The sequence below is a fragment of the Rhea americana genome, unplaced genomic scaffold, assembly GCF_003343005.1.
Source record: "Rhea americana isolate MKP2758 unplaced genomic scaffold, rheAme1 scaffold_92, whole genome shotgun sequence".
In the NCBI taxonomy this organism is placed as follows: domain Eukaryota; kingdom Metazoa; phylum Chordata; class Aves; order Rheiformes; family Rheidae; genus Rhea; species Rhea americana.
The window spans coordinates 93,113-116,642 of NW_028187111.1; the positions used below are offsets into that span (position 1 = coordinate 93,113).

A 23,530-nucleotide genomic window follows, 5' to 3' on the forward strand; every position below is an offset into this window, starting at 1 on the left:
TTTTTGCTTTTATGCTCCTCTGTCCTCATTTCTGAAGGTTGGCAAAGCTCATCAGCTGGAGTAATTAGCATATACATACTACCAGATGATATGGTTTACTTCAGTTCAAAACAATATTTTGCTGCACTGCAACAAAGATACTGGCTGCCAAACAGATGGAAAATGAGAATTAGCAGGTGAAGAAGAGTTCTGTTGTGTSTCTGACAGCAGTCAGTTCCACCTATTTCATTTGAAATATAGAGAAAATCTCATAGCTGAGTAACTGTTCTTTTCCAAACATCCTAACAGATATTCTGTGTTATAAGGATTTATGCATGAAATTAGGGCTTTATTAAAATCTCAAAAAAAAATCACTGGTGTAAATGAAAGCAGTACTCAAGGTATTATCTTTCTTATGCAAAGATACACCTTTATGATGGTAACTCCTTTTGTGCCAAGAAGTTCCAACAGGTCAACCTACAAAAGTCATCCACCTCATCTTCTCTATTTCATACATTAGACTATTGTAAAATTCCTTTATAATATTGGCCTCTGTGATTCTCACCACTTTTGCAAGTCTGTTCTGCCTTGTCCTTCATCTGATATGAAGTCTGCTTCGTATATTTCAGCTAGGACATGTAAATGAATTTCATACTATTGTGTTTCCTTTCAGAGATGGGTTAACTACCTCTGAGTGGTATATGCCAAAATAACAAATCCACCATTTTTAAAATGTTCCAAAAGGACTTTTAAACTTTTACTGTATTTGATTGTTAGCCTGCTCAACAGGCATTTTTGTTTTCTTGACTTCTGATTTTATTGAAATACTCATAATAATCTGAGTGCTGGGCTTCTTGCTGAGACAGGAATAATCATTTGTTGGGTTAAGAAATTCAGATGGCATTTTGTTTAGTCCTGCTCAAGTAAGACTGATTTAAAAAAAAGTGCATGCTAATCTACCCTTTGCAAATATGTTGGCTACCATTTCATTTTGTAATGATAACTCAGTATAGTCAAACTGCAGCTTCAATGCCTTTTTTGAAATTGGAAGAAATGGTAGGAGAATGCTGGAAATGATGAAATAATTTTAAGTATGCAGACCTGGGTTTTTCTGACTGCATATAGTAGCTTCAGCAGCACCTCTTTTATGTATTCTTTTAGGGGATATACAGAGACAAGTCACTGAAATCTTTATTAATGCTTGTTGCATTGGCATGGGAACGTTTTTGGAAAAATAACAGAAATGGCATCATCAATCCTGGTGGTTTCTCTAGCACATTTTGTAAGATGTAGACATGCACTATGTTTCACCGTAAAACAGCAGTATAGAAATGTTTAAAATTCAAGAGTTTCTCACCGTGAGTGGTACAGATTATTTTTCAAGGAAAGGGATGAAAACATGTTTCTTGGAACTTCTAAAAGTAAGGTTAAATAGCCCCTAAGCAAAGTACTGCAAAARATAGTCTTGCATTGCCTCTAGAGAAAGGAGTGGGATGATATAATGAAAGTTTCTTCTTTTGAACGTCTTTGGTTATGTTCGGACCACCAGAAACTATTAAGGAAAGTAGTATGTTACCAGATCATATTATTAAGTCTCACTGTTCTTTGTTATGATGCACCTAAATATTGTTCTTTTCAGTATGTGAGCATTATAAATTATATGCTTTTAATAAAGAATTGAATTCCCTTTTAACATTCAAGATTTGATGAGAAATTGTATGGAAAACTGGAAGATTTACTATTCCTAAAGCTAATTGTTTTCACTGGTAAAATATCTTAAATTCTGCTGAGGAATAGCAGGCAACTAGTGCAGCTCTCAGTTCATGAGTATTATGTATTCCTACTGTAATAGAATCACATTTTTATTCTAGCTATAACTCTTTAAATATTTGTGATGTTGTGCCTTTCCAGGCAACACACTTCTGTTGCAAAAAATTCCTTGAAACAACAAAATCATGAAAAATTATAGTATCATTTATTTCTGAAATCCCTTTTGCTTGACTGTTATTGGGAGAAAATAACAACTACACTAGATAATTGGGTATGAAAATGGGGAGAAGCAGCTAGGGCAGATATTGTGGACAACACAGCAAAAATAATTTATTGTGTGGATCCAGCCCAGGATCAGTGTGGAGTCCCACCACAATTTCAGCTAGACACAGGCTGACTTCTGCAACASCACTCATGATGCCACAAATTATGTGACTTCAAAGCCACATCATGTTTCTCAGCGGTCTAGAGTCTAGAAGGGCATAAAAGTTTGGTTTTATTCACACACAAATATTGCTAGCTGGATAACTAACCATGCAAAGTAGTCCTGAAAGAAATACAGCTACATTCATACTGTGCTGCTCCTGAGATAGCAAGCCCAGCCAGATCTAAGGTAGCTCTAGATGGCAGTAGCTTTTTCTGCCTCTGTTGCATGATTAATCCACAATCCAAATAAATTGCCAGTAATTAGTTTAGTATTTGCTACTRGCCTTAAACGCTCTTAAAACATAGAAATTAGGTTTAGCAAATAAATACAGAGTTTTTTAAAAATCCATTTTTTAGATTCATGGAGATTCCCCTTTTTGTTGTGTTCAAGGAAAGCTGATATTCCCTTGCAGCCCCATTTTTGCAGGAGCTGGACATAGGTAAGAATGGCAAATAATTTGTGGTTTGTAACTGAAATAATGAGAATCTACTAAACTACTAAACATACTCCATCAATTGCTTCCTGAATTTCCATGAGCAGTTTAGAACAGCCAACAGCAACCAAATAATGAACTCAAGTACTAGAAGGCATTTTTTCCTCCTTGTGTTTTTCATAAGCTCCTTTGGCTGTTGATCTCCATTCCTGATCTATTCTCCTGCTAAAAACATGTTGCTGTCCTGTCTGAATGAAGACACATTCAGTTAGGGTAGTTGGTGTTCTTTGTGTTATCTCAGTAGGGCATCCTTTTCAGGACTTCTCTGTGTACSTTCTCTCTTCCTAAGAACAGGAGGAGACAGTGATACGTAGTTGCTACATTGTTCTCTATGAAATACAGGGTAAAAGTCCTAGCCTGATGGCAGATCTCTACTGAAGATCCTACACAGAGCTGTTCTTAATAATATTAAGACTGAAGAGTGAACCAGGGATAGGAAGGAGAGACAAGTTCCTGTCTTTTTCTTCAGTAGAAGAGTGTGTGGGCGTTGCCTGCCCCCTCACCATATGGATGCCTGTGGAGTCCTTCCTGGACCAGCTGTTGCCTCTTTATCTAGTACAAAGAATCTAAGAAGAAGCATTTAGGGCAGATAGAAAGCCTTCTTCTTTCCTGCCCCTACCATGAGCTAACATATTCTTTCTTTCATTCGTTTCATAAGTCTGCCTTCTGCTTCTTCCTATATGGCCAACTTCCTCAGCTAAATTCAAGAGTGAAACAACATCCAAGAGAAGTAATGGTGGTACATGGTGGTATAGGGTACCCTGCAACTGTGAGAATTTTTCACACAAAGGGCCAGGAGTGAAAAGTTCTGTGTGATTAGGCACTCTAGGTAACTAGTTTACAAAATTCTGGACTGGTAAGCTATTCTCCCTAACTCTTTCACAAGCCATCTGGTTTCATTACATGAAAATTCCATGATTCCGTGCCCACAAACCATGCATAATATGTTTCTTGGGATGCACTGGCAACTGCTTATCACAGCCATTTAGCTAGAAATCATATGGGATTTAAGTTCTAAGTTACCAAACTTTTTGAAAATGGTACTTAAAATTCACAATTACTAAAGCTTTTTTAAAAATATTTCAACAATTAGAATGCAGGGGGGAAAAAAGGAAAGGAAAGGAAAGACTGATCAATAAAATACTAGCTGACATTCCCAAGGGAAGTAAGGTGAGCTCTTAGTTTGAAACTTCACTGAAATAAAACTGTTAAGTTAATCATATGGAATTTATCTTTTTCCCCTCAGGTCCCAAATAGAAATTAATTTCAATTCAATTCCATCAGCTGTGTTCAGTATCTTTCTCCTTAGGCCCAAAGCAGTATCCAGGATGTCCTTTACCTCATATCACTGAAAATGTGTTATTTCCTGTCACTGTACCACTGACTGCCATTTACTCTTCATCTATCTACCTGCTGTTTCTATACCTCAGAGTCTGACTTCTGCCTTCATCCAGCTGTGATATCTGAGGGAGAGATGATAGCACGAGTGTAGGAAAAACACAATGGATTGAACCGTGTTTATAAAGGGTGGAGAGGAGGCAGCTATTTAGCTTGTGGGGTTAATGGGGGAGGTGTTTGTTCCCTTGTTGGAGTACTATAGCCATTTCTCCTCTCTTCTTTCCCTAGACAGTTCTAGGAGTCCTGAGGGAGCAATATATCTGCCTGTTATCTGTAGCAGCTGTAATTAGTTCCTCTTTTTTTCAGATGTAGGGGTGTGTGAAGAAGTCAGCTGGAGAAGATTCTACAAAATCGCCTTTCACCTGTGGCCATACATGGTCCTTTCTGGTAGCAGTAGAGACACAGTTGTATTACTGGGAATTGCAGGAACTATTGACAGTGCATAATGAGTTTGAGAGCTYATTACGGAAGCCCTCAAACTTGCATGAGGGCTTCAATAATGCCCTCATTGCATGTTTGTTTTTGTATTGTGAAAAGATCTCCTTCTGCACCAGCCTGGTTAAAATTATTAGTATTTTTTAAGTATATGATATTAATTCAATGTTAAGATCTATGTCAGAAGATAAGCTTCAATAGCCTGTTAAATGTACGCATATACTATCAGTAAAAAAAATGCACAATAAGACCTTGCAAACTTTTATCACTTACAGGATGCTTCTATAAAATACATATACAATACAATAATCTTGTTTGGAAGGGACCTGTGGAAATCATGTGATCTAATCCCACACTTAAAACAGGGCCAGCTTGGATTAGATCACTCAAAGGACTTGTGTTAGTTCAGTTTTGGTTACTGCCAAGAAGGAAGGTCCCACAACTTCCTTGAGCACCTATTCCAGTATTTGACTGTTCTCATGATGATTTTTTTTTCCAAATATATGAATAAAATTTATCATATCACAGCTTATGTCCATTGCCTCATGTGCTACCACCATGTACCTCAAGAGGTAGTTGACTCTGTCTTTTTTATACTATCCCATTAGATATTAGATGTTAGCAGTAAGATTCCYCTATAACCTTCTGTTCTTAAAACTTAACAAACACTCTGCTCTTAGCCTTTATGCTTTGAGAAAAAATCTTTAATTTTAAGGTAACTCGCAGTTGGTAATAATACAGTTTTGTGCTAGATTGTGTGTGTGTGTGTGTGTATATATATATATGTGTGTATATAAATTTCTTGCTCCCTTTTGTCACCTTCTCTAGCTTTATTCTGTGCCCCGCCCCCCMCACACACACATTTGGTGCTTTTCAAGGAACTTGCTGCTTTTTCTAAACTCAGTGTTTGCTCTCTACTGCTGCTCCCTCCTTTTTCTGCCCAAATCTTTCTTCTGCTATTTTGCCACTTTTCTTCTCACATTTCCTGGTTCTCCTCCCAGTAAAACACTAGCTAGTAATTGCTCCATCTCTCCCTTTTTTACCTAAGAACCCTTTTCTCATCTGTGTCAGGAAATTCAAGCTGCCTATGTCCAACATCTAATTCCATGAATTTTATGTGATCTCCTACGAACAGTTCAGCAAGAAACAGTTCTTATTCATTTGATTTGATGCTCTACTCCTTTCTTGTTTTAAAAAAAGTCTTTTCTCCTTGTGTTTCGTTCATTTTCTGCTGTCTCTCCCCACTTGACCAGCTGTAGAAACTTTGAATCTCTAGACCAGCCTAGGGCTCTATCCTTTCACATGTCCTGCTTCTAACTATGGCTAGTCCCACTTCATTCAGAACAAGATGCAAGATATATGGCAACAGTAACTGTGGAGTAACATGCAGCAGTGGGCAATTACTCCTGTCACTGTAAATATATTTTTGGCTTGTTTTGTGGTGGGGGGGTGGAGGGAAAGTATATCTAAAATTTATTTAGACTTTTTTCTGATATGTTTTCTGCATACTAATTATGCCTTCTTGCATCATGAGATAAACATTTCTAGATCCATTTTATGCTATACTATTAGGCCCTTTCCTTCTGTAACTGCCAAACTATATCCCTCTTTCCAGTTCATAGAATCACAGAAAGGTTGGAAGGGACCTCTGGAGATCTTCTAGTCCAACTCCCCTGTTCAAGCAGGGTCACTTAGAGCATGTTGCCCAGTACTCTATCCAGAGGGTTTTTGAATATCTCCAAGGATCTCTTTTGAATATCTCCACAGCCTCTCTGGGCAAGTTGTTTCAGTAGATGAGGGGAGAGTAGTGTCTTCAGTAAGGCTTTTGACACTGTCTCCCATAACATCCTCATAGGCAAGCTCAGGAAGTGCAGAATAGATAAGCGGGTGGTGTGGTGGATTAAAAGCTGGCTGAATGGCAGAGCTCAGAGAGTGRTTATCAGTGACACAAAGTCTAGTTGGAAGCGTGTAGCAGCAGGGGGCAATATTGGCTCCAGTCTTGTTCAATTTATCAATGACCTGGAGTACACACCGTCAGCAAGTTTGCTGAGGACGTAAAACTAGGGGGAGTGGCTGATACACCAGAGGGCTGTGCTGCCATTCAGAGGGATTTCAACAGACTGGAGAAATGAGCAGGGGAGAACTTCATGAAGTTCAATAAAGAGAAGTGCAGTGTCCTGCACCTAGGGAGGGATAATCCCATGCACCAGTACAGTTTAGGGGCTGAACAGCTGGAAAGCAGCTCTGTGAAGAGGGACCTGGGGGTTCAGGTGGACTACATGTTGACCTTGAGTCAGCAATGTGTCCCTATGGCTAAGAAGGCCAATGATATCCTGATGTGCATTAGGAAGAGTGTTCCCAGCAAGTCCTCCCTGCCTATTCATCCCTGGGGAGGCCACATCTGGAGTGCTGTGTCCAGTTCTGGGCTCACCAATASAAGAGAGAAATGGAGCTACTGGAGCAAGTCCAGCATAGGGTTACTAAGATGATTAAGGGACTAGAGCATCTCTCATATGAGGAAAAGCTGAGATGGTTGGAACTCTTCACCCTGGAGAAGAGAAGACTGAAGAGGGATCTTATCAATGTATGTAAGTATCTGAAGGGAAGATGTAAAGAGGATGGGGCCAGATTCTTTCAGTGGTGCCCAGGACGAGAGGCGACAGGCATAAATACAGGAAGTTCCATGTAAAAGTGAGGAGAAACTTTATTGTGAGGGTGACTGGAAGAGTTGACCCAGGGAGACTGTGGAGTCTCCATCCTTGGAGATATTCATAAACTGCCTGGAAAGAGCCTTGGGCAACATGCAGTAGGTGACCCTTCTTGAGAGAGGAGTTGGACTAGATGGTCTCAATAATTCTGTGATCCTGCGAACACCCTTGAGGGACCCAAAACTGAATGTAGACACAGTCCTAAAAACAATGCTTCTCCACTTTATATTCCCATAACTGGAAGAGCTTAATTTCTTTCTTTTAATCCTATAAGCGCAACTGAAATGAGGAATTTTTCCAGATTAGTGAGTGTGAAATCTTTATCAAATCTAATAGRTCCCTCTGCTCTTTCTAGACCCCTTTCCACCAAATCTCCCAATGGGATTGTCCTTTATTCCTGTTCTGCCCTTCCTCATAATATAGTAACAGATGGAAGCAGATCAGTGATTTGAAGAGAGTGTTCTGATTAAAGCTGTTAAATCCCATCCAATAATCACCCTTCACTTCCCCTTACTCTGCTACCCAAACCTCTTGTGCTATTTTCAGTGATGAGAAGGTATCTGTGGGAAGCATGCATATGTGTGAAAGAGCTGGGCAGCCTTCCCTATGCATCTGGTTTTCTGGAGGACCAAGAACTTCTCAGATGTGCCATTTCTTCCCTTGCTCTCTATTTTTGCATATTGGTCTTCATTCTGCTTTTGCAATTTAGCTGCTGGACTGTTTTGCTTCCTGTACTCTAGTCAAAGCCCATCATCTTTCCCATGTGAGTCTGTTGCTTTAGAATTGATTACCAGCCAACAAACCTCCATATTTTAAAAGCAAAACGTGTATTTTCCCTAAGGAGGTATAGGAAGGAAATTTATCCCAGAGTTCTTGTCACTATCTCAGTCAAGCAGAGAGATATTTTATGCTCTTTTAATGCCCTGCTATGTCCCAGCTCACTTCCAAATCATATCTAAGCAAAAAAAGTCACAGTGTTACTTGTGTTCCATACTCTAAAATATCAATTCAGGGTACAAAAAACTCTATTTAAGTCTCTGTCTATCCTTCTTGGTCCTTCTCTGTTTGCTGTGTTGTGTTTTGCTCTCAGAAACTTTCCACTCTGCCCTTATTTTCTGGTTACGTTTTCCTTTCTGTCTCTTCCTCTGTCTTGACTTTCTTGCCTCTTATTCTGTCCCTTCTCCATTTTCTTCATCTCCCTATCACATTCACAGTCCATGATTGCAGGACTTTTCTGTGCTGTCTTTAATATTTGTCACTATTAAAATCCTTCAGAAAGCAATCCTCTGGCATGCTGAGTGGAAGTGAACGAATAGGCAAACACGAGCAATGTAGGGGATAGGGCTCAAGAGTGGAGCTGAGGAAAAGTGGGTTAGCATCTCTGAGATGAGCTGTGGCCAGCTGAGCCATAGTGGCACTTTGACATCCTGCTAAGATCCAAAAAAAAAAAAAAGAAGAAGAAGAAGAAGAAGAAGAAGAAAGAAGACCAAGACAAGCTGAGAGAAAAGCGCTTGCCTGGTACATACTCTGCCTTCTCCTTTCATACTAGCCTTGACTTAATGGGAAGTGGCAGCTTGCTCTGCCCCCTGAGGTACTAACGCTGCAACCCTTTGTCCTTGCATTCAATAWTGTGAATAAGTGAGCGCTAAATCTGTGCTTTCTTAGAAGGTACTGGTGCCTGGGGAATGATCAAATCATGCTATCCCCAGTGACAAGGCTTAACTGGTGCTAGTGTTCTGTGTGAAGTTGTTCTGCAAGTGTGCAGTGGTGGAGAAGCCGCTCCCATTAAAACTTTCTCTGGGATGGTCCCAAGATGTTGAGATTCACTAAAGGAATGCTAGTTCTGATGAGGAAGGTAGGCTCCCTCCAGCTTCAGGGTTCCTCATGACTGTCTCCAGGGAACACAGAGCAGAGGTTTTAGTGCCACAGTAAGTAAATGTGGTGCCATAATCTGTATTAAGAAGGAAAAGTAAGGCAAACAAAAACTAAAAATCTTGTTATGATGTAGAATAAGGGATCCTGCAGAAAGAAGTTGAGCTAGACTCTGTGTGTGTGTAACTGTAACTGCTGTACTGGAAGGAGATAGCTTTTAAATATTYAAATTGCTAGTAGATTTTTTTCTCATTTCCTTCAACTTAACCTTTGGTATCCTATTTATAGAGCGACTGGATTGAGGGAATGCCAAAAATGCTCTGCCTCATGGAAACAATTATTTTTGCAGTCTGTGGGCTAGTCATACAGTTCTGAGTGCAATGAGCTAGTAGACTTTTATGCAGTTTTGAAGAGGGATAGATGTGCTCATGCACATAACTAGCTCTCCGACTGGATGCAGAGACAGCATCTCTTCAGCAAGGGTCAGTGTTTAGGTGGAGGCAGAAGGTATGTGACAGCTGCTGCCCCTGCCCATGGACACTATTCTTTGGCTACATGGAAATCACTATATTGCTAAAGTCTCACTTTCATCATCAAAGTTGCTAAGTAGCTAGAAATTTTGCATCAACCTCTTTTTTCCTTCTTTTTATTTTTTTTAGGAAGGTGGGGAAGATGGCATGCCTGTGAATCATGTTTAATCTCTACAAATGAATTTGCTTGTGCTATGCAGTGTAATTCAATTTTGATACTTTTCCTCTTGACTGTAGGAAGAAGACATTCAGGGGAAGGGGCAGAAGTGGGAATTTCAAGCCTGATCCTTTCTCTGTTTTTGCCAGCCCTTCTGGAATTACTAGCATGAGCTCACAGACTCATGTGGAACAGGGTAGTGATTAATTTATGTCACTAGGCAATAGAAAAATAATCATTTTGAAGAGATCTCTCTTCCTAAGTTGCTCTGCATTCCAGCTTCCACTTCTGTCTTATAGGCTGAACTAGACAGGTGTGTCTCTGTTCTACTGGTTTTATCTTTGTCTCCTTTGAACTCCTTTCTCAGGTACCTCCCTCCGAGAGGATCTGCTATTCCCTTTCTCATTTTGCTTCTGAAGTCTGAAATGCAGTGTAACGTAGCAGCAAGAGCTTTCCATTTCACTGTTCCTTGTACTTCCACAGCCAGATATATATGGTGGAATCTCTGKTGATGGGGCAGCCAGAATCACAAAGATCCAGATAGTTTCAATTGCCCGTGCCTAGGACAATTCCAAGTTCCAAGTGTGGCAGTCATGGATATATGGCACCATAGAGTCTGTGTTCAGCATCTTTCACAGAGGGCCACAGACTTCCTTCTGATTTAGCATTAAATAGCAAAAATACTGACTTAGGGCTTGACCAACTTAGCTCATACAAAGTGTATTTCCTTTCTCTTAAGATTTGATTTAATGTAGACACCACAAATAACAAATATTAATGTGATTTCTAATGTCTGTATGTATTTGCTTAATATATRAAGAATCTAAATCAACAAAAGGCAAAATAATGTGATTCCCCACTATCTGTGCTTTGCAAGATRTGAATTTGTTCTATGTGGCAAACAAAGCCTGTCTTAATAGGCAGCGTGCAGGCCTGGGTTTAGGAGGGCTCTCTGGGATACTTTCAGTACTTTTGCATTCACRCTGAAGATACTATGAATTTGAATGGTTTTGAGGTAAATAAGGAAAATCTGTCAAAAATATCTTTACTGTGAAGCATTTAGCTGTACTGGTAATAGCTTCTTTAGAAAGCATTCAAATGATTGATGGTATCACCTAAACAAATTTCWAGAGACTGATGGAGATTTTCATCTAGATTAAATGACACAGACTCTTTGTATTTTATTTTACCTGTACCTCCACATTCTGTCCTCAATGCTGTCTAAAAATATCTGAAGAGAGGATTATAGCTCCTTTTCAAGTAAGCGTGAGAATAGAATGAATTGTTGTTACTAATTACTCCCAAATTACTGTCTTAATCTTAGGGATCAGTCTGAGGTGGTTTTACTGTGAGGCCCTTTTCCTAATGGTTGTCTCCACTTTCACTTAAAATACCAAAAAAAGAGTGAACAAATAAAATACAAATATTATACACTTCTCCCTCCCAGTTTTTTGTTCCTCCTCTTTTCCTCCATTCCTTCTCTGACTTTTTGGTTGTGAAAGTAGCCTTCACTCTGAAGTGAATGTTACTGAGATAGTGGTCAACYAGAGCTAGGGCAGTTGGAAAAATAAAAACAAAAACTAAAAAAACACAGTTCTGAAAGGTGTTGACTGCCCATTTTGATTTTAAGTTGGTGTTATCTCTGAAACATTCCAGCACATGTCAGTGCAGATTTGTTGGCTATTGGACTSCTGACCAGAGTCTACAGAATAAGCATCTTAAGCCAGAGATCCACGTGATCTTCTGTGAAAGATGCTTGATGGTGTTCTGAATAAGTGGGGTATATAAAACACTGCATACTGTTATCTTTGTCTGCCCTCTTGATTGTTTCTTACACATCTTTGTAGCACCCATTTTTTTCTTTATATTGTGCAATAACTTAACATTTTAGATTTTTTTTATCAGAAAACAACTTAGCCATCATAGTCAATGTTTCTATGTGCTTGACTCAACAACTTACTTTGTATCACCTTGTAAAAGTGGTACAGCCAAGTGGAGACTTGGGTTCATTGTGTGAACCCCTCTTTCATCTCATTATTTGAGTCACTGAGGAGCAACATGGTACCCAAAATGGCAGAAATTCCACCTCTCCTCCCAAAAGGCAAGGAACATGCCAGGATAGATACATATTAGTGACATTGTGTTTGATGGTGAAAAGAGGCTGCCTTGTCATTTTGTTTTTCAACTTTACTCATCTGCAGTGGGATTCCAGCTGCTTATAGGTCAGCCTGTGTGGCTGCTTCACACTCTTCTTATGGGCTAAAGCATTTCCCTGCTTTTTGTTTTAGAAAGCTACTGCATGACTAAGAACTTTCAAGGACAAAATGTCACCTACTAATTACATTTTAAAATTCAGCTTTATTCAGAATTGATGGCTGTTTGTAACTTATTGAATTCCACAGAAGTCAAGTTAATCATCACTATAAAGAATGTAATTAATCTTATGGACCCAAAGTGTCAAGGGCTATCACTACTATATATAAGCATTGAGAATTTCATAATTACAGTAGGAATGGAACCTTTATCCTAAAGCTCCACATGTCCAGATTCTTGTTCTTCAAACTTCTTAGTTTTCATGGGACAGGAAAGACACATGAGCACAAGAGAGACCACCAGGGAAAAGTAGGGCAATTATCCAGTCATGAGAAGTTCATTAGACTGTAGCATTATATTCTTTTGTAGATTTCATTCAAGCTTTCTCTCTAGTCAGTTTGCAGAGAGCAAAGTATAGGACAAGGGAGTACTGAGATCTAGAGACACTACAGGTTCTTTTGAATTAAGTCTAGCATTTTTCTCTCAAAAGCAATCAGATCACAAAATCACTTCAAAACAGTCAGTTTCAGAAAAGTTCAATCTTAAAAGTTGTTAAAGATTTTTTTTTATCTGCTTATATTTAAAGGCTTTCTTGTAAGCCTGCTACTTTAATAGGTACAAATGGTCTTCTTATTCAAACATTTGAATAATACATTTGTTTTCATGTTGGTGTTGTTCTTCAGCTTAAATAACAGATTCCTCATTCTCTAAATTTACATTTCCAGGATTGCATTCAGGAACAGTTGCTGCCTCAGGGACTAGGAGAGGGGACAGATAGCTAGAAACCACATAACTGTGGTTGCTTGAAGAGCATGCCACACTATGCAGTGACAGAAGAAGCAGTAGTAACCTGTTTTTGCCTGTATGAAACAGCTATTAATATCTGATGGTAGGCACAATGCACRGGTGCAGAAATTAGATTTAGTCAGGCAAATCCAAAAGAATGATTTTACGTATTTGATCTYTAGTATTTGTTATGTAAGCACCTTTTCCAAAGTGTTATCTCTGTAYTATTGTACAGCATCTGTGATATGAGCAGATACCAGTGTTCTCCGTTAGCAGACACCATGTCCCCAGACATAAATCTGTATTCTTGCTGCATTGGTTGGTTGATTTGTTTCTGTTAGCAGTTGTTGAATGCTTCTGGTCATTTGGAGTGGTTGTCCACAGCACTAATGAAATCTTGCATGACCTTTTAAGCTGTACACGTGCTCTGCCTCAGAAAAAATGTCTTTCTTCACTGAGACAGTGGTGCTATTGGTGTATTCATTCCACTATATATAATCTACAACATTGTGTATTTGCTTAATACTTCTGCATGACCCTCAACAGTGTGTCATCCCAGCAGACCTCATCACTGCATTMCCAAGCTTCACAGCAGGTCATGAGAAGTCTTCAAAGTAAACAATTACGTTTATTTTTAAATAAGTGTTGTTTAATAAATAGCAAACAAACAAAAAAAAAAAACCCACCCTTCTTCATTCACACCTTTGCCCAGCTTTCCATGTGATTTGCAGGCTAGGGCTGAATCTACTTGAATTCTCTCAATAGTACCTTTGTAGGCCAACATGTTTTTACACCATGGGGAAAAGGTCTGTTTCTTCTAAAAAATTCTGTTTAGCATGACACAAACTGCATGCATTATGATCATCTGCTCATTTGTGTGTTTTCATTACTGTGGCTAGCAGCAAGGTCATTGACCAACTTGATGTCAGGCTGTAGGATTGAATGAAGAAGCAAAACCATTCCCCAGAGTCTACCTTGGTAAGTGGAAGTTAAGTGTCCCTACCATGTCCACAGTATACATCAAAAAAATACAGGATGGGCTTTGAAATCAGACCTTTCCCCAGTCCCGTTTAGATAGCATAGCAAATTTCTTGAGGAGCAAGTTTTCAGTCTRTTAGTCAGTACTAAATTTGTAAACAAGGAAATAATGTGTAGGTTTGGGAGAGGTGGACTGACTTACCTTTGAATGTGATATGGTGTTASTAAGACTGTGGAGTTTTAGTGTCTGCAATTCGAAATTCTTCATTTTTAAGAGGCTTCTATATATTATAATCCCATATCTGGGAAGTTTCCAGACCTARGGGGAAACAAGAGGACTGCTGAATGCTGCCTCTTCATTTTTTTCATTTTGATGCAAAATCTGTTGTAGTAGTTTACATTACCTTCAGCAATGAAGTTGTCTAAAACAGCATAAAAAAATTGTGGCTCTGTTGGGTGGGGAGAAGGAGGTGTGGATAACAGTTGTAAATGTTATGACTGGTTTGAGATAAATCCCATGACTGTGCTCCTTGCCTTCTCCGATACTAATGTTTTTTGATGAGTAATAAGAAGACAAATACTTCAAACTGCCGAAGTTGCTTCTTTGGACTGATCCTTTTTCATCTGCTGGTGAATCAGTTTAAGCACTTGTGGCCTTCTATAGAATAAAAAAAAAAAAAAAAAAGGTTTTCAATTTTAACAGTGCATCCTCCAGCCCAGAGCTAATGTCATCTATACTGTCATAAAGTTACTGTCATAAACAGACCTTAGTAGCTACTCTGTGTGAGTAGTTCTCCCAACAACAGAAGCATGAATTAAATGTAAATAAGATCACATTCCTTGTGGAATTTGAATGAGTTTCCTGCTCTTACCCATCTCATTTTCTTCCTCTTAGCCTGCTCCGTTGGTTTCTTTAAAGTATCTGTGGGAGATGATCCATGCCACCAGTGTCCTGCCCACAGCCATGCTCCAGTGCCAGGATCAAGTGAATGTGTTTGTCAGAACCACTACTATCGATCTGCTTCTGACACTTCTGATGCTCCCTGCACTGGTAAGTATTTGGATAGAGTGTTTGAAAGCAAGGAGGAGGGTGGTTGATGATAAGGAATGTGCCTGTTAAGCTGGCGGGGAGTTCTGACTCATCCTTTCTCAAGGTCCTTGATAAATGAGAGCAAAACTTCCATTTGCATCTCCAGCTAACAATAGGGTATATCCACTTAGTAAATGAAGATGAAAAGACAGAAGTGCTCTCGTGTGCTATTTACAGTGCTGATACATTGGTGGCACTGTGTTTGAGAAACGCTGTGGTGTTGCAATGTCAAACACTAAAAAWGGAAAAGGCCAAATTTAAGAAAGCTCATGCAGGCTTAAATAAGTTCATGTCAAAGTTAAGACGCAACTTTTGATGAGAGAAAAATGTATTAATTTTCTCACAAAATTTTAATCTCATTTCATATACAGGACAAGTATATTTCACTAAAGGAGTTGACCAATATTTTTTTTTCTTTGCTATTGAAGGTGTGAAGAACTTATTTACTGGACAGAATTCAAATTCTTCTCTGAACTGTATTTATAGGAAATTATTAATTTTCTCATTGGCTTATCTTTGATCCTCATCAGTTATGACTTCTTCATAATAAAGGTACTTTCTCAAAACCTTAATTGGTCAGGAAGGAATAACTTCAGAGTTATTCCCAGAAAATGAAATAGGGTATGTGATTAGTACTCAAAAATCTAGTTTAAATAATATATCCAACATTACCTATCAACTTCATGGAAGTGACAGAGAAAGAATCCACTTCTTAAAGCAACTTGCAATCACATTATGGCTCAAAGTTAGGTGCTCAGAAATTCAGATATACGATCATTTTCCTTTCTGTAGTCCCTTGCTTTGTATAGCCTATATAGTGCACAGAATCCATCTTCAGCATCATCAAGCAAGTTGTAATATCTTTATTTCACAGCACTGATTTACTTCTTGACCAGTTATTTAACCTTTGCATTTACTGTGGTAAGAACCCTCAGGAAAACCCAGTACATGATTATGCAATAAAAAAMTGAATCATGGTGCAAATGCCAAGTGCCCAGTTAAGCTCACAAAGGCAAGCTTAATTCTGGCATTCCCTAACAACCAAATGCTTGATCTTGTAAATATTACTTTTCATTTCTTTTTAACAGTCTTCTGTGTGCAGTTCTTACAACATAATTTATTTTTTTTTTAGCAACATTGGAAGTAAAGAGTCCCCAAGAACTTATAGCATGTGAAAATACTCAAATGCTCCAGGAATTAAGTAGATTGCAGCCTGAGAGATCCCCCACAAAGACCTCCTCTGCTTGCAGTRATAGAGGGTGTCATCCATAACATTGATCAGCAGTAGGCAGAAAAGAGGCTTTACCTGCAGGAATAGTGAGAATGAGCATTCTTGGATTTCCTTTTAGCTTCTGGAGGGAAATGTTCTGTTCATGTTTCCTTTGTCCCTCCCTGCTACTAAGCCCAGCCTCTCTGCCCCTTCCAGTCTTGCCTTGCCTCCATGCCAAGGTTAAGCAGTGCCAGACTGCTGCTTTTTCATTTTGTTTTGGTTTGGTTTTACCTTTTTGAGCCTTTCTTTCTAAACTTCCAGTATCTTGTCCCACTCTCATCCCCATGCCATCTTCTTACCCCTGTGCCTGTTCCTCCATCTCTTCGCTATCTGTGTGCCAGCAAGACAAGTGTTGGACACACAGAATAGGCATTTTTTCTGCTCTCAGCTATTACTCTCGATGCCACTTAGGAATATGACTGATGGCAAGAATAATCATAGGGAAAGTGCTGCTCAGCTTCTGCAATAGTTGCAACAGGCTCACTGAAGTCTGATGTGTTAGGTACAAATGAGATTTTTAGAGGTCTCCACAGGGAGAAATCTTACTTGTGCAAAACTAAAACTTTGAAAGATTTGGAAATTCCCTAGCTGTTGGCATTTCTTTAAGGGAAAAATAAAAGCCATGCCCTTGAAACAAATGACCCTTCTTGTCCATTTTGTGTCTTTAAAATGTGATAGTACAGTAGCTCCTCCTTGTCTCTAATTTTATATTCAGTGTAGCAAAGATTTTCCTAGTCTTCTTCTGAGAAACAGTTGGAGAAGAGCAAGAATGAGAAGCAGTAGCAACTTCTGTTCTTTTTCTACTACTGTATCTTCTCTTGCCTCAAAATATGGTCCCATTCTTTCATAGGATTTTGATCTTTCATTCTGTCTTTTAGGCATTCCCTCAGCTCCCCGTGATCTTAGTTATGAAATTGTTGGCTCCAACGTACTTCTGACCTGGCGCCTCCCCAAGGACCTGGGTGGCCGTAAGGATGTTTTCTTCAATGTTATCTGCAAAGTGTGCCCAGCTGGGTCTCCAGGGCCATGTGTGCGCTGTGGGGACAGTGTACAATTTGAACCACGCCAGGTGGGCCTGACGGAAAGCCGTGTGCAAGTCTCCAACCTGTTGGCCCGTGTGCAATACACCTTTGAGATCCAGGCTGTCAACTTGGTGACTGAGTTGAGTTCGGAAGCACCACACTATGCAACTATCAATGTTAGCACCAGCCAGTCAGGTGAGGAGACCCCTTTTTCTGAGTCCCATTTTTTCCACCTCTATGTCTCATATTATTTGCTTTGGTCTTTCACATCCTGCAACTTTGCCTYCTTGCTTGTGTGTTGTGCCCTTTTTTATCTTGCCCTGCCATTTCCATGGTTTTACCTCTGCCCTTCTCTCTCCTGCTTTCCCTTGAACTGGCTTTCCTTCTTTCCTCTTGACAGAGAAACTGAGTAGATTTAGCAGCTGATATGATTATGCATGGACAGGAGTTGTCAAAGCAGAAGGTTCCCTGAAGGAGAGAGCAATGGGAGATGTCCTGTGGGTCAGACAAAGCATGTTGCTTTGTTGTACGAGACAAGGGACACTAACTTGAAGGAGGTTTTGTAAGCATCAGCTTTCCACAGCACTTAGAGAGTATTTCTTCACCCTTTCATCTCCTCTCCATCTTCTTTATCTTCTACTCTTCTCTATTTTGTGTTTTCATACTTCACTTGCTCTTTCTAGCATTTTTTCCCTATTAACTCTACTTTTCTTCCTTGCCTTTATATTCTTTCAGTCACTTTGTTTTTCCATGCTCTCTTGTTCCTGTACAACATCTCCCATCCTCTTTGTTTCGATTCATATTGCATTGTACTTTAACAAGTGGGTATTGAGTGATTCATCAAATCTGTCCACCTTTGCCCGACTGTGTATCAAAGTAAGGAGGCTGAAGATAAAGAGACAGATAGACACTGTATGACAAAAAAACAATGTTCACATTTAGTCATCATTGAAATACATCTGACCCTGGCATGGCATGTATTCATACAGTACAGGCCTTTGAGTCATAAATACATATGAAAACTACAATTTTCACAACTGATGGGGATGTGTTAGTCAGAAGTTTGATAAAGGATCCAGAAATAGAGTCAACATTACTGTCTACTAAAGTTGTTCTGGGTTCTTCTACCAGCCATGAATTTACTTATTCTCACCTTTTCAGCCTCACCAYTCTGATAGATGATCTTGAAATATTGTTCTCCTGTCAATATGAAATGAGGATTTTTTTTTTTTTGCTTTCACATGGTAGTATTAGAATATGTCTTAYAGTGTTAACAAAGATGTTGTGATGCATGTAGCTAGAAACTAAGCCACAGGGTTGACTAGGACCTAAAATACTAATGGCTTGTGTGAGCAGRCAAGGGAAGGGAGAGATTAAAGGTTTGAAGAGCCTGTCAGATTGATGGATGGGATATGGAAGGCTTATATATGGAGGGAAAAGGAAAATAACACCAGATGAACTCTGAATTTCTGCAAGTATTCTTTACAAGGACTGACTTACAGAGGCAGCTGGAGAAAGCCACATGCATATAGGCATACAATTCAGCTAACTATTCACAATAAGAGAGTGAGCATTTGTTATTCCTTACAAGCATATATAGAGTAAGGGATAGAGAAGAACTGTACATGACTTACTTAAGAGCATACAATGAGGAGTAAAGTGATAAAGAAGAGAAAGAGGGGTAGCAATTTAAGTGACAGGAAACATCTGTAAACATTTACAGAAATATAAACATTTAACTCAAATCTCTCATTAGATTCCACATTGTAGTTGTGGAAGCTGCAAAACCAGGCTTCAGTAAAGGTCAAGAGAAATGCTGCAAGGTCAGATGCRAGGTGAAATAGTAGACCTAGTTCAGCTCTGATGTCTGGATTCTACAGAGTGTAGTGCTTTGGAAAGAAAGTGGAAGGAACAATGCTGTTTGAAGGCAGGGGAGTGTTATGACTAGATCAGAATCTCTGTTAAATATCCTTCTATTTCTTCTATGCCATGGAAAAGAAGAGAATGCACACGCCAAGTAATTTCGTATTGTTAACAGATACTGGGGGTTCACCAATGCTTGTTTCTTCCCTTTGTAACACTATCTCAGAGGCACTGATTAGCCTGGCACAGATAGGATACCTGACTTCGTAAGAAGCTGCCTACAAGTGACTGCTCTAATTTAGTTTACAGTAAGAGATATAGTTGGGTAATTCCTATGGTAATTCCAGGGAATTTCTTTGGCTTCTACTGGAAATGACAGGTGTTCTATTAACATCCTGAAAAATTCTTTTTCATTGCTTCTCATTCAACCTCTTTCATCTATATCCAAAGTGATTTAATCTTGATTAGCTGCTTCCCCCTCCTGCCCTGGAATTACCAAATGTGCCCTCTTCTTTTGGTACTGTTTGACTCTTCTGTCCTCTTCTATGACCCCTCCTACTCCCTTGTGTACGTGAAGGTGGTCTCTTGTGCACTGAAGCAGTCTTAGGCGAGGCCAGCTTCCTGAAGCTGCAGGATGTCCTGGATGGCTGTTGTGACTGCACTCGGGGTGTGTGTGTGTGTGTGTGTGTGTCTGTGTGTGTGTCTGTCTGTGTCTGTGTCTGTGTCTCTGTGTGTGCATGTGTGTTCTTGCTCTTCCCTGAAATCATTAAGAGTGAGTTTGAGATGAGCTGCCCTTGATTTGCAGTGACAGCTCATGCTAGCAAGGCCTTGGTTCCTCCATCACGTGGCCTGTCTTACTCATGCCCTCCTCTATTCAATCCCCTCAGCATCTTTTCACTTTAGTTTAGCTTTTTATTATTATTATACACACAGAGATGGACACTTTGGGCTTTTATATTCTAACAGAGACAGGGAGGGGGCAGGAGAGCTTGGGGAAAAAGAAAAAGCTAGGGAATTACAAGCTTTCTGAATGAATGACTGTAACATTAATTTGCTACCCATTGAATTAAAAGTGACCCTTCATTCCTGGCAGCTTGTAAATATTACTCTTACTCCTGCATCAGAGTTCTCTGAACTCTTTCGGATGTTGATCCATGAAATCCTCCTCCCCATCTTCTGCCCATTTGTTAAAGATACTTTCTGTCCCAGAGAGACATACTCTGTCCTGGAACAGTTCTGCTTCTCTTTTTCACCTGTTACATAATCACTCTTCATATTTATCTCCAAATCACCCTTCCTCTAAGAATTTGCTTATACCTAACAGCCTACTTGCCCTGCTTCACAGTACAATAGGAAGCCATTCCAGAGAGCACGAGCTGCAGGAAGGAAAGCTTTTATATAACTGAAGTTATGCTTTGTGACAGAGAGGGAGCCTGATACAGAGAAACCAAAAAATATAAAAAAGAACTGTCATATTATTAAAAAACAAAAAGGGGCTAAATTTTAATGGATTTTAGCATCTTCAAGTGTATTAATCAGGGAAAACAAATGTCTTTTCTCCTGCCTTATGACATAATTCAAGTTTTCATTTAAAGCACCATGAAAAAACTTTCTATATACATAACTGTACCTGTCTGTCCATGTTTTTTCCTATACCTACCACTGAAGCATGTATTCATGTCTGTTTCCAGAGACACACTATTTAACTTATTCATCYGACTATTTATTACATTCCCAAAAGGTAGAAGGAGAGGCAAGGCCTCAAATGTTGGAGCAAGTCCGTAGAGATTTCTAAAAGAAAGTACGAGTTTTTTGATTGAATTCAGACATTTAAAGAGTTTTTGGAGGTATATGAGGTTAAAGATGATGTAGCCAGGCTGCYATGCACCCATGAAAAGTATATCTTTCTATGTAGCAGCCTGCTACACCAGTTGGATTCAGAGTAGTGGGACTTGGCAATATCAAAGATCTGCAGAACCACGCTAGTCAAAGCTAGAGAGTGTGAAGGTAGGGGTAAGAGGCTGGGTGGAGACAGGGACTAGTATGGATAGTGCCACACAATTTAAGAGAACCTGTCATAAGATTTTTAGGGGGAATGTGTGAGAGAAAGAAAAGACTTCAGTGTCAATGGGTTGAGATTATGAATGCAAACGGCTGAGCTGATGAGGGAAATTTGTCTGAAGGTGCTTGGTTTTCCAGAGTGAGGCACAACAATCCAATATACTTAGTTGACAGGAGCAGGGATCAAAGAATAAAAAAGAGAGCTGTTAGAACCTATATGTTACTGAGTTTTGTCAGAATGGAATAATCAGTTAAACAAAATGGAGTGTGAGYTCTCTGTCCATTGTCCATTGGATGAATTGCACTAATTTCTAAAGTAATAATCTGCTTGCTTATTTTTGATTCTAATCACCAGCCCTGAGCAATCACCATAGGGCCCTAGGAATTACACTAGATTTTTTTCTTCTTATATAGCAACAACAGAAATATTTTTATAGCTACATTTTTCCTTTAGTGACATTTGTCAACTTTGCTGTCTTCAGTGGATTTGCCCAGGTATGACTGGAACCTAATAAAAATTTCTGTGGTCWCTCCAAAATAAGGATCTGTTCCATTTTTGTCTTTTTAATATGTTCTGTCTCTGCAGCGTGAGCAGAGAATGAATGTGCTTGTTTTCACTTTTCAGGTTTCAGTGATTGTTTAAATGAAGACAGAAGCTTTCTGAGAAAGAGGAAATAGGAAGTGCATAGTAAAAGACAGCACCTTGTGATATAAAGGAAAATTCTCCATTGTTTGTTAGGCATGAGTGGAACACCAGCAGAAACAGTAAGAGTAGAGATAATGATAGTGAAAATAACTAACTAATTTGCCTTTCTAAAGCATTCTTCATCTACAGGCATTAAAGTACAAGAACATGATAGAAAAGAACTCAAGAGACTTTTACAGGGTGGAGATATTTTAGAGAAAGGGGCAGAACTAAACTGAAGTCTGTAGTAAAGACACAGAGAGGACAATTTCAAAAAGAAAGAGCTGATGTTAAATGCATGGAGAAGGAAGTGTCTATACTGCATTCCAGCAGACCTCCCTTCAGGACTATGGTATGCGGGAAGGTGTGGGGAACAAAGTTAAGGTCCTCATGCCATTTGCTGAGAATATGTGTATAAGAAAATAGCTGAGGAGGTAAACATACCTCCAATATTTTGAAGCGATATTTTGAGAGTGGTAGATTTGGGTCTAGTATTAGAGAGGAAGGACTAACTGAAGGTGATCACAAAATGAGGGATAAAGTGGGAGAGACAAAATTAAAGCAGGAGTTGGACAAGGTGATTATGTAAAGAATTTAGATGTTTTATAGAAGCTTCTGGAGTGAAAGAAGGGAAAGAAAAAGCATAGGTATCTATAGAGGATACACAGACTCTTGGTCTGAAGGGACAGGATTCAGTCTGAATCCCATTTAAGCAGCCTCCTGTGATCCAGTTGTCTGAGCTCCTGTAGTTGTCCATGGAGATCTAGCCAGTTGTACTAAACAAGTGATTCAACTGATCAGTCAGCTCCATTCAGTTGTCAACGTATAAGCATCTAGGCCATCTGAGACACCCAAGGGCAGCCAAGACATCTATCCAGGGCTAGCAGGTATGATACAGGAGCATGAGGAGACCCAGGAGGAGTAGGAGGACTAGGCCTCACAAATGTAAGCTAAATGGAGCTGCACCTTGAACATTTGCTTTAGAGTGAGATGAGTTGCTCATTAGGCTACACTGAGTGCAAGGGATACAGCTGCATAATTATAGGTATATAGTGCCTTTTCAGGCACTCTTGCATATCCTATCTCCATCTAGCTCTCTAGAGGTTTACTAGTCTCCTGGAAGTCCTAAGTCAAATTAGCTAGCACTATGTCTTGAATCTCAGAGGCTATCTTAAATAGCATTAAATGTCTATTTCTAAGAACCGTATTAAACCCTAGATCTCTGCTGACTACAAGATTATTTTAAGTAAGTAGCACATAGGGTAGACAAAGAAACATAATCTTATTTTCAAGATGAGCCTACTTAAAGAATCAGATAGGCAGGAGACTTCAGTAAGAGGATTCTTAAGTGTCATCACCATGTCTACCTCAGTCCTCACTGATGAAGGTGGGGAAGACACACATCTAGGGGAGAAATGAGTTGTCAGATCTGGAATAAAGAGATAATTTGAATAGGGGAGATAAGAATGACATGATTCAAAAAAAGGAGAATGTCTGGAAGACAAAGTGAATTTAAACTTCACCTGAGTTACCCTACCCATTACTAGTAGTTCATTATTTCCATGCTGAGTATGACTCAGGGAAAGAATGGAATAGAAGACAAACAGAAAGGAGTCTGAAGAAGTGTTGCAGCCCAAGATTGTATCTTAGTAAAACTGAAGGTTTTTTTCTTCGCTCTTTCTCTCTGGTAAGA

General features: G+C 39.3%; 1 protein-coding gene across 3 annotated transcripts in view; it reads left to right on the top strand.

Moving 5' to 3' along the window:
• EPHB6 (EPH receptor B6) overlaps positions 1-23,530 on the top strand; it is a 78,087-nt gene that overhangs the window by 35,875 nt on the left and 18,682 nt on the right. For 2 of the 3 annotated variants that reach the window (XM_085324628.1, XM_085324627.1), the window contains 2 exons: positions 14,742-14,897; positions 17,085-17,423. In XM_085324628.1, the coding sequence (XP_085180754.1) occupies positions 14,742-14,897; positions 17,085-17,423 (495 nt within the window). The remainder of the gene's footprint in view (positions 1-14,741; positions 14,898-17,084; positions 17,424-23,530) is intronic. The other variant, XM_085324629.1, reaches the window with a different exon arrangement.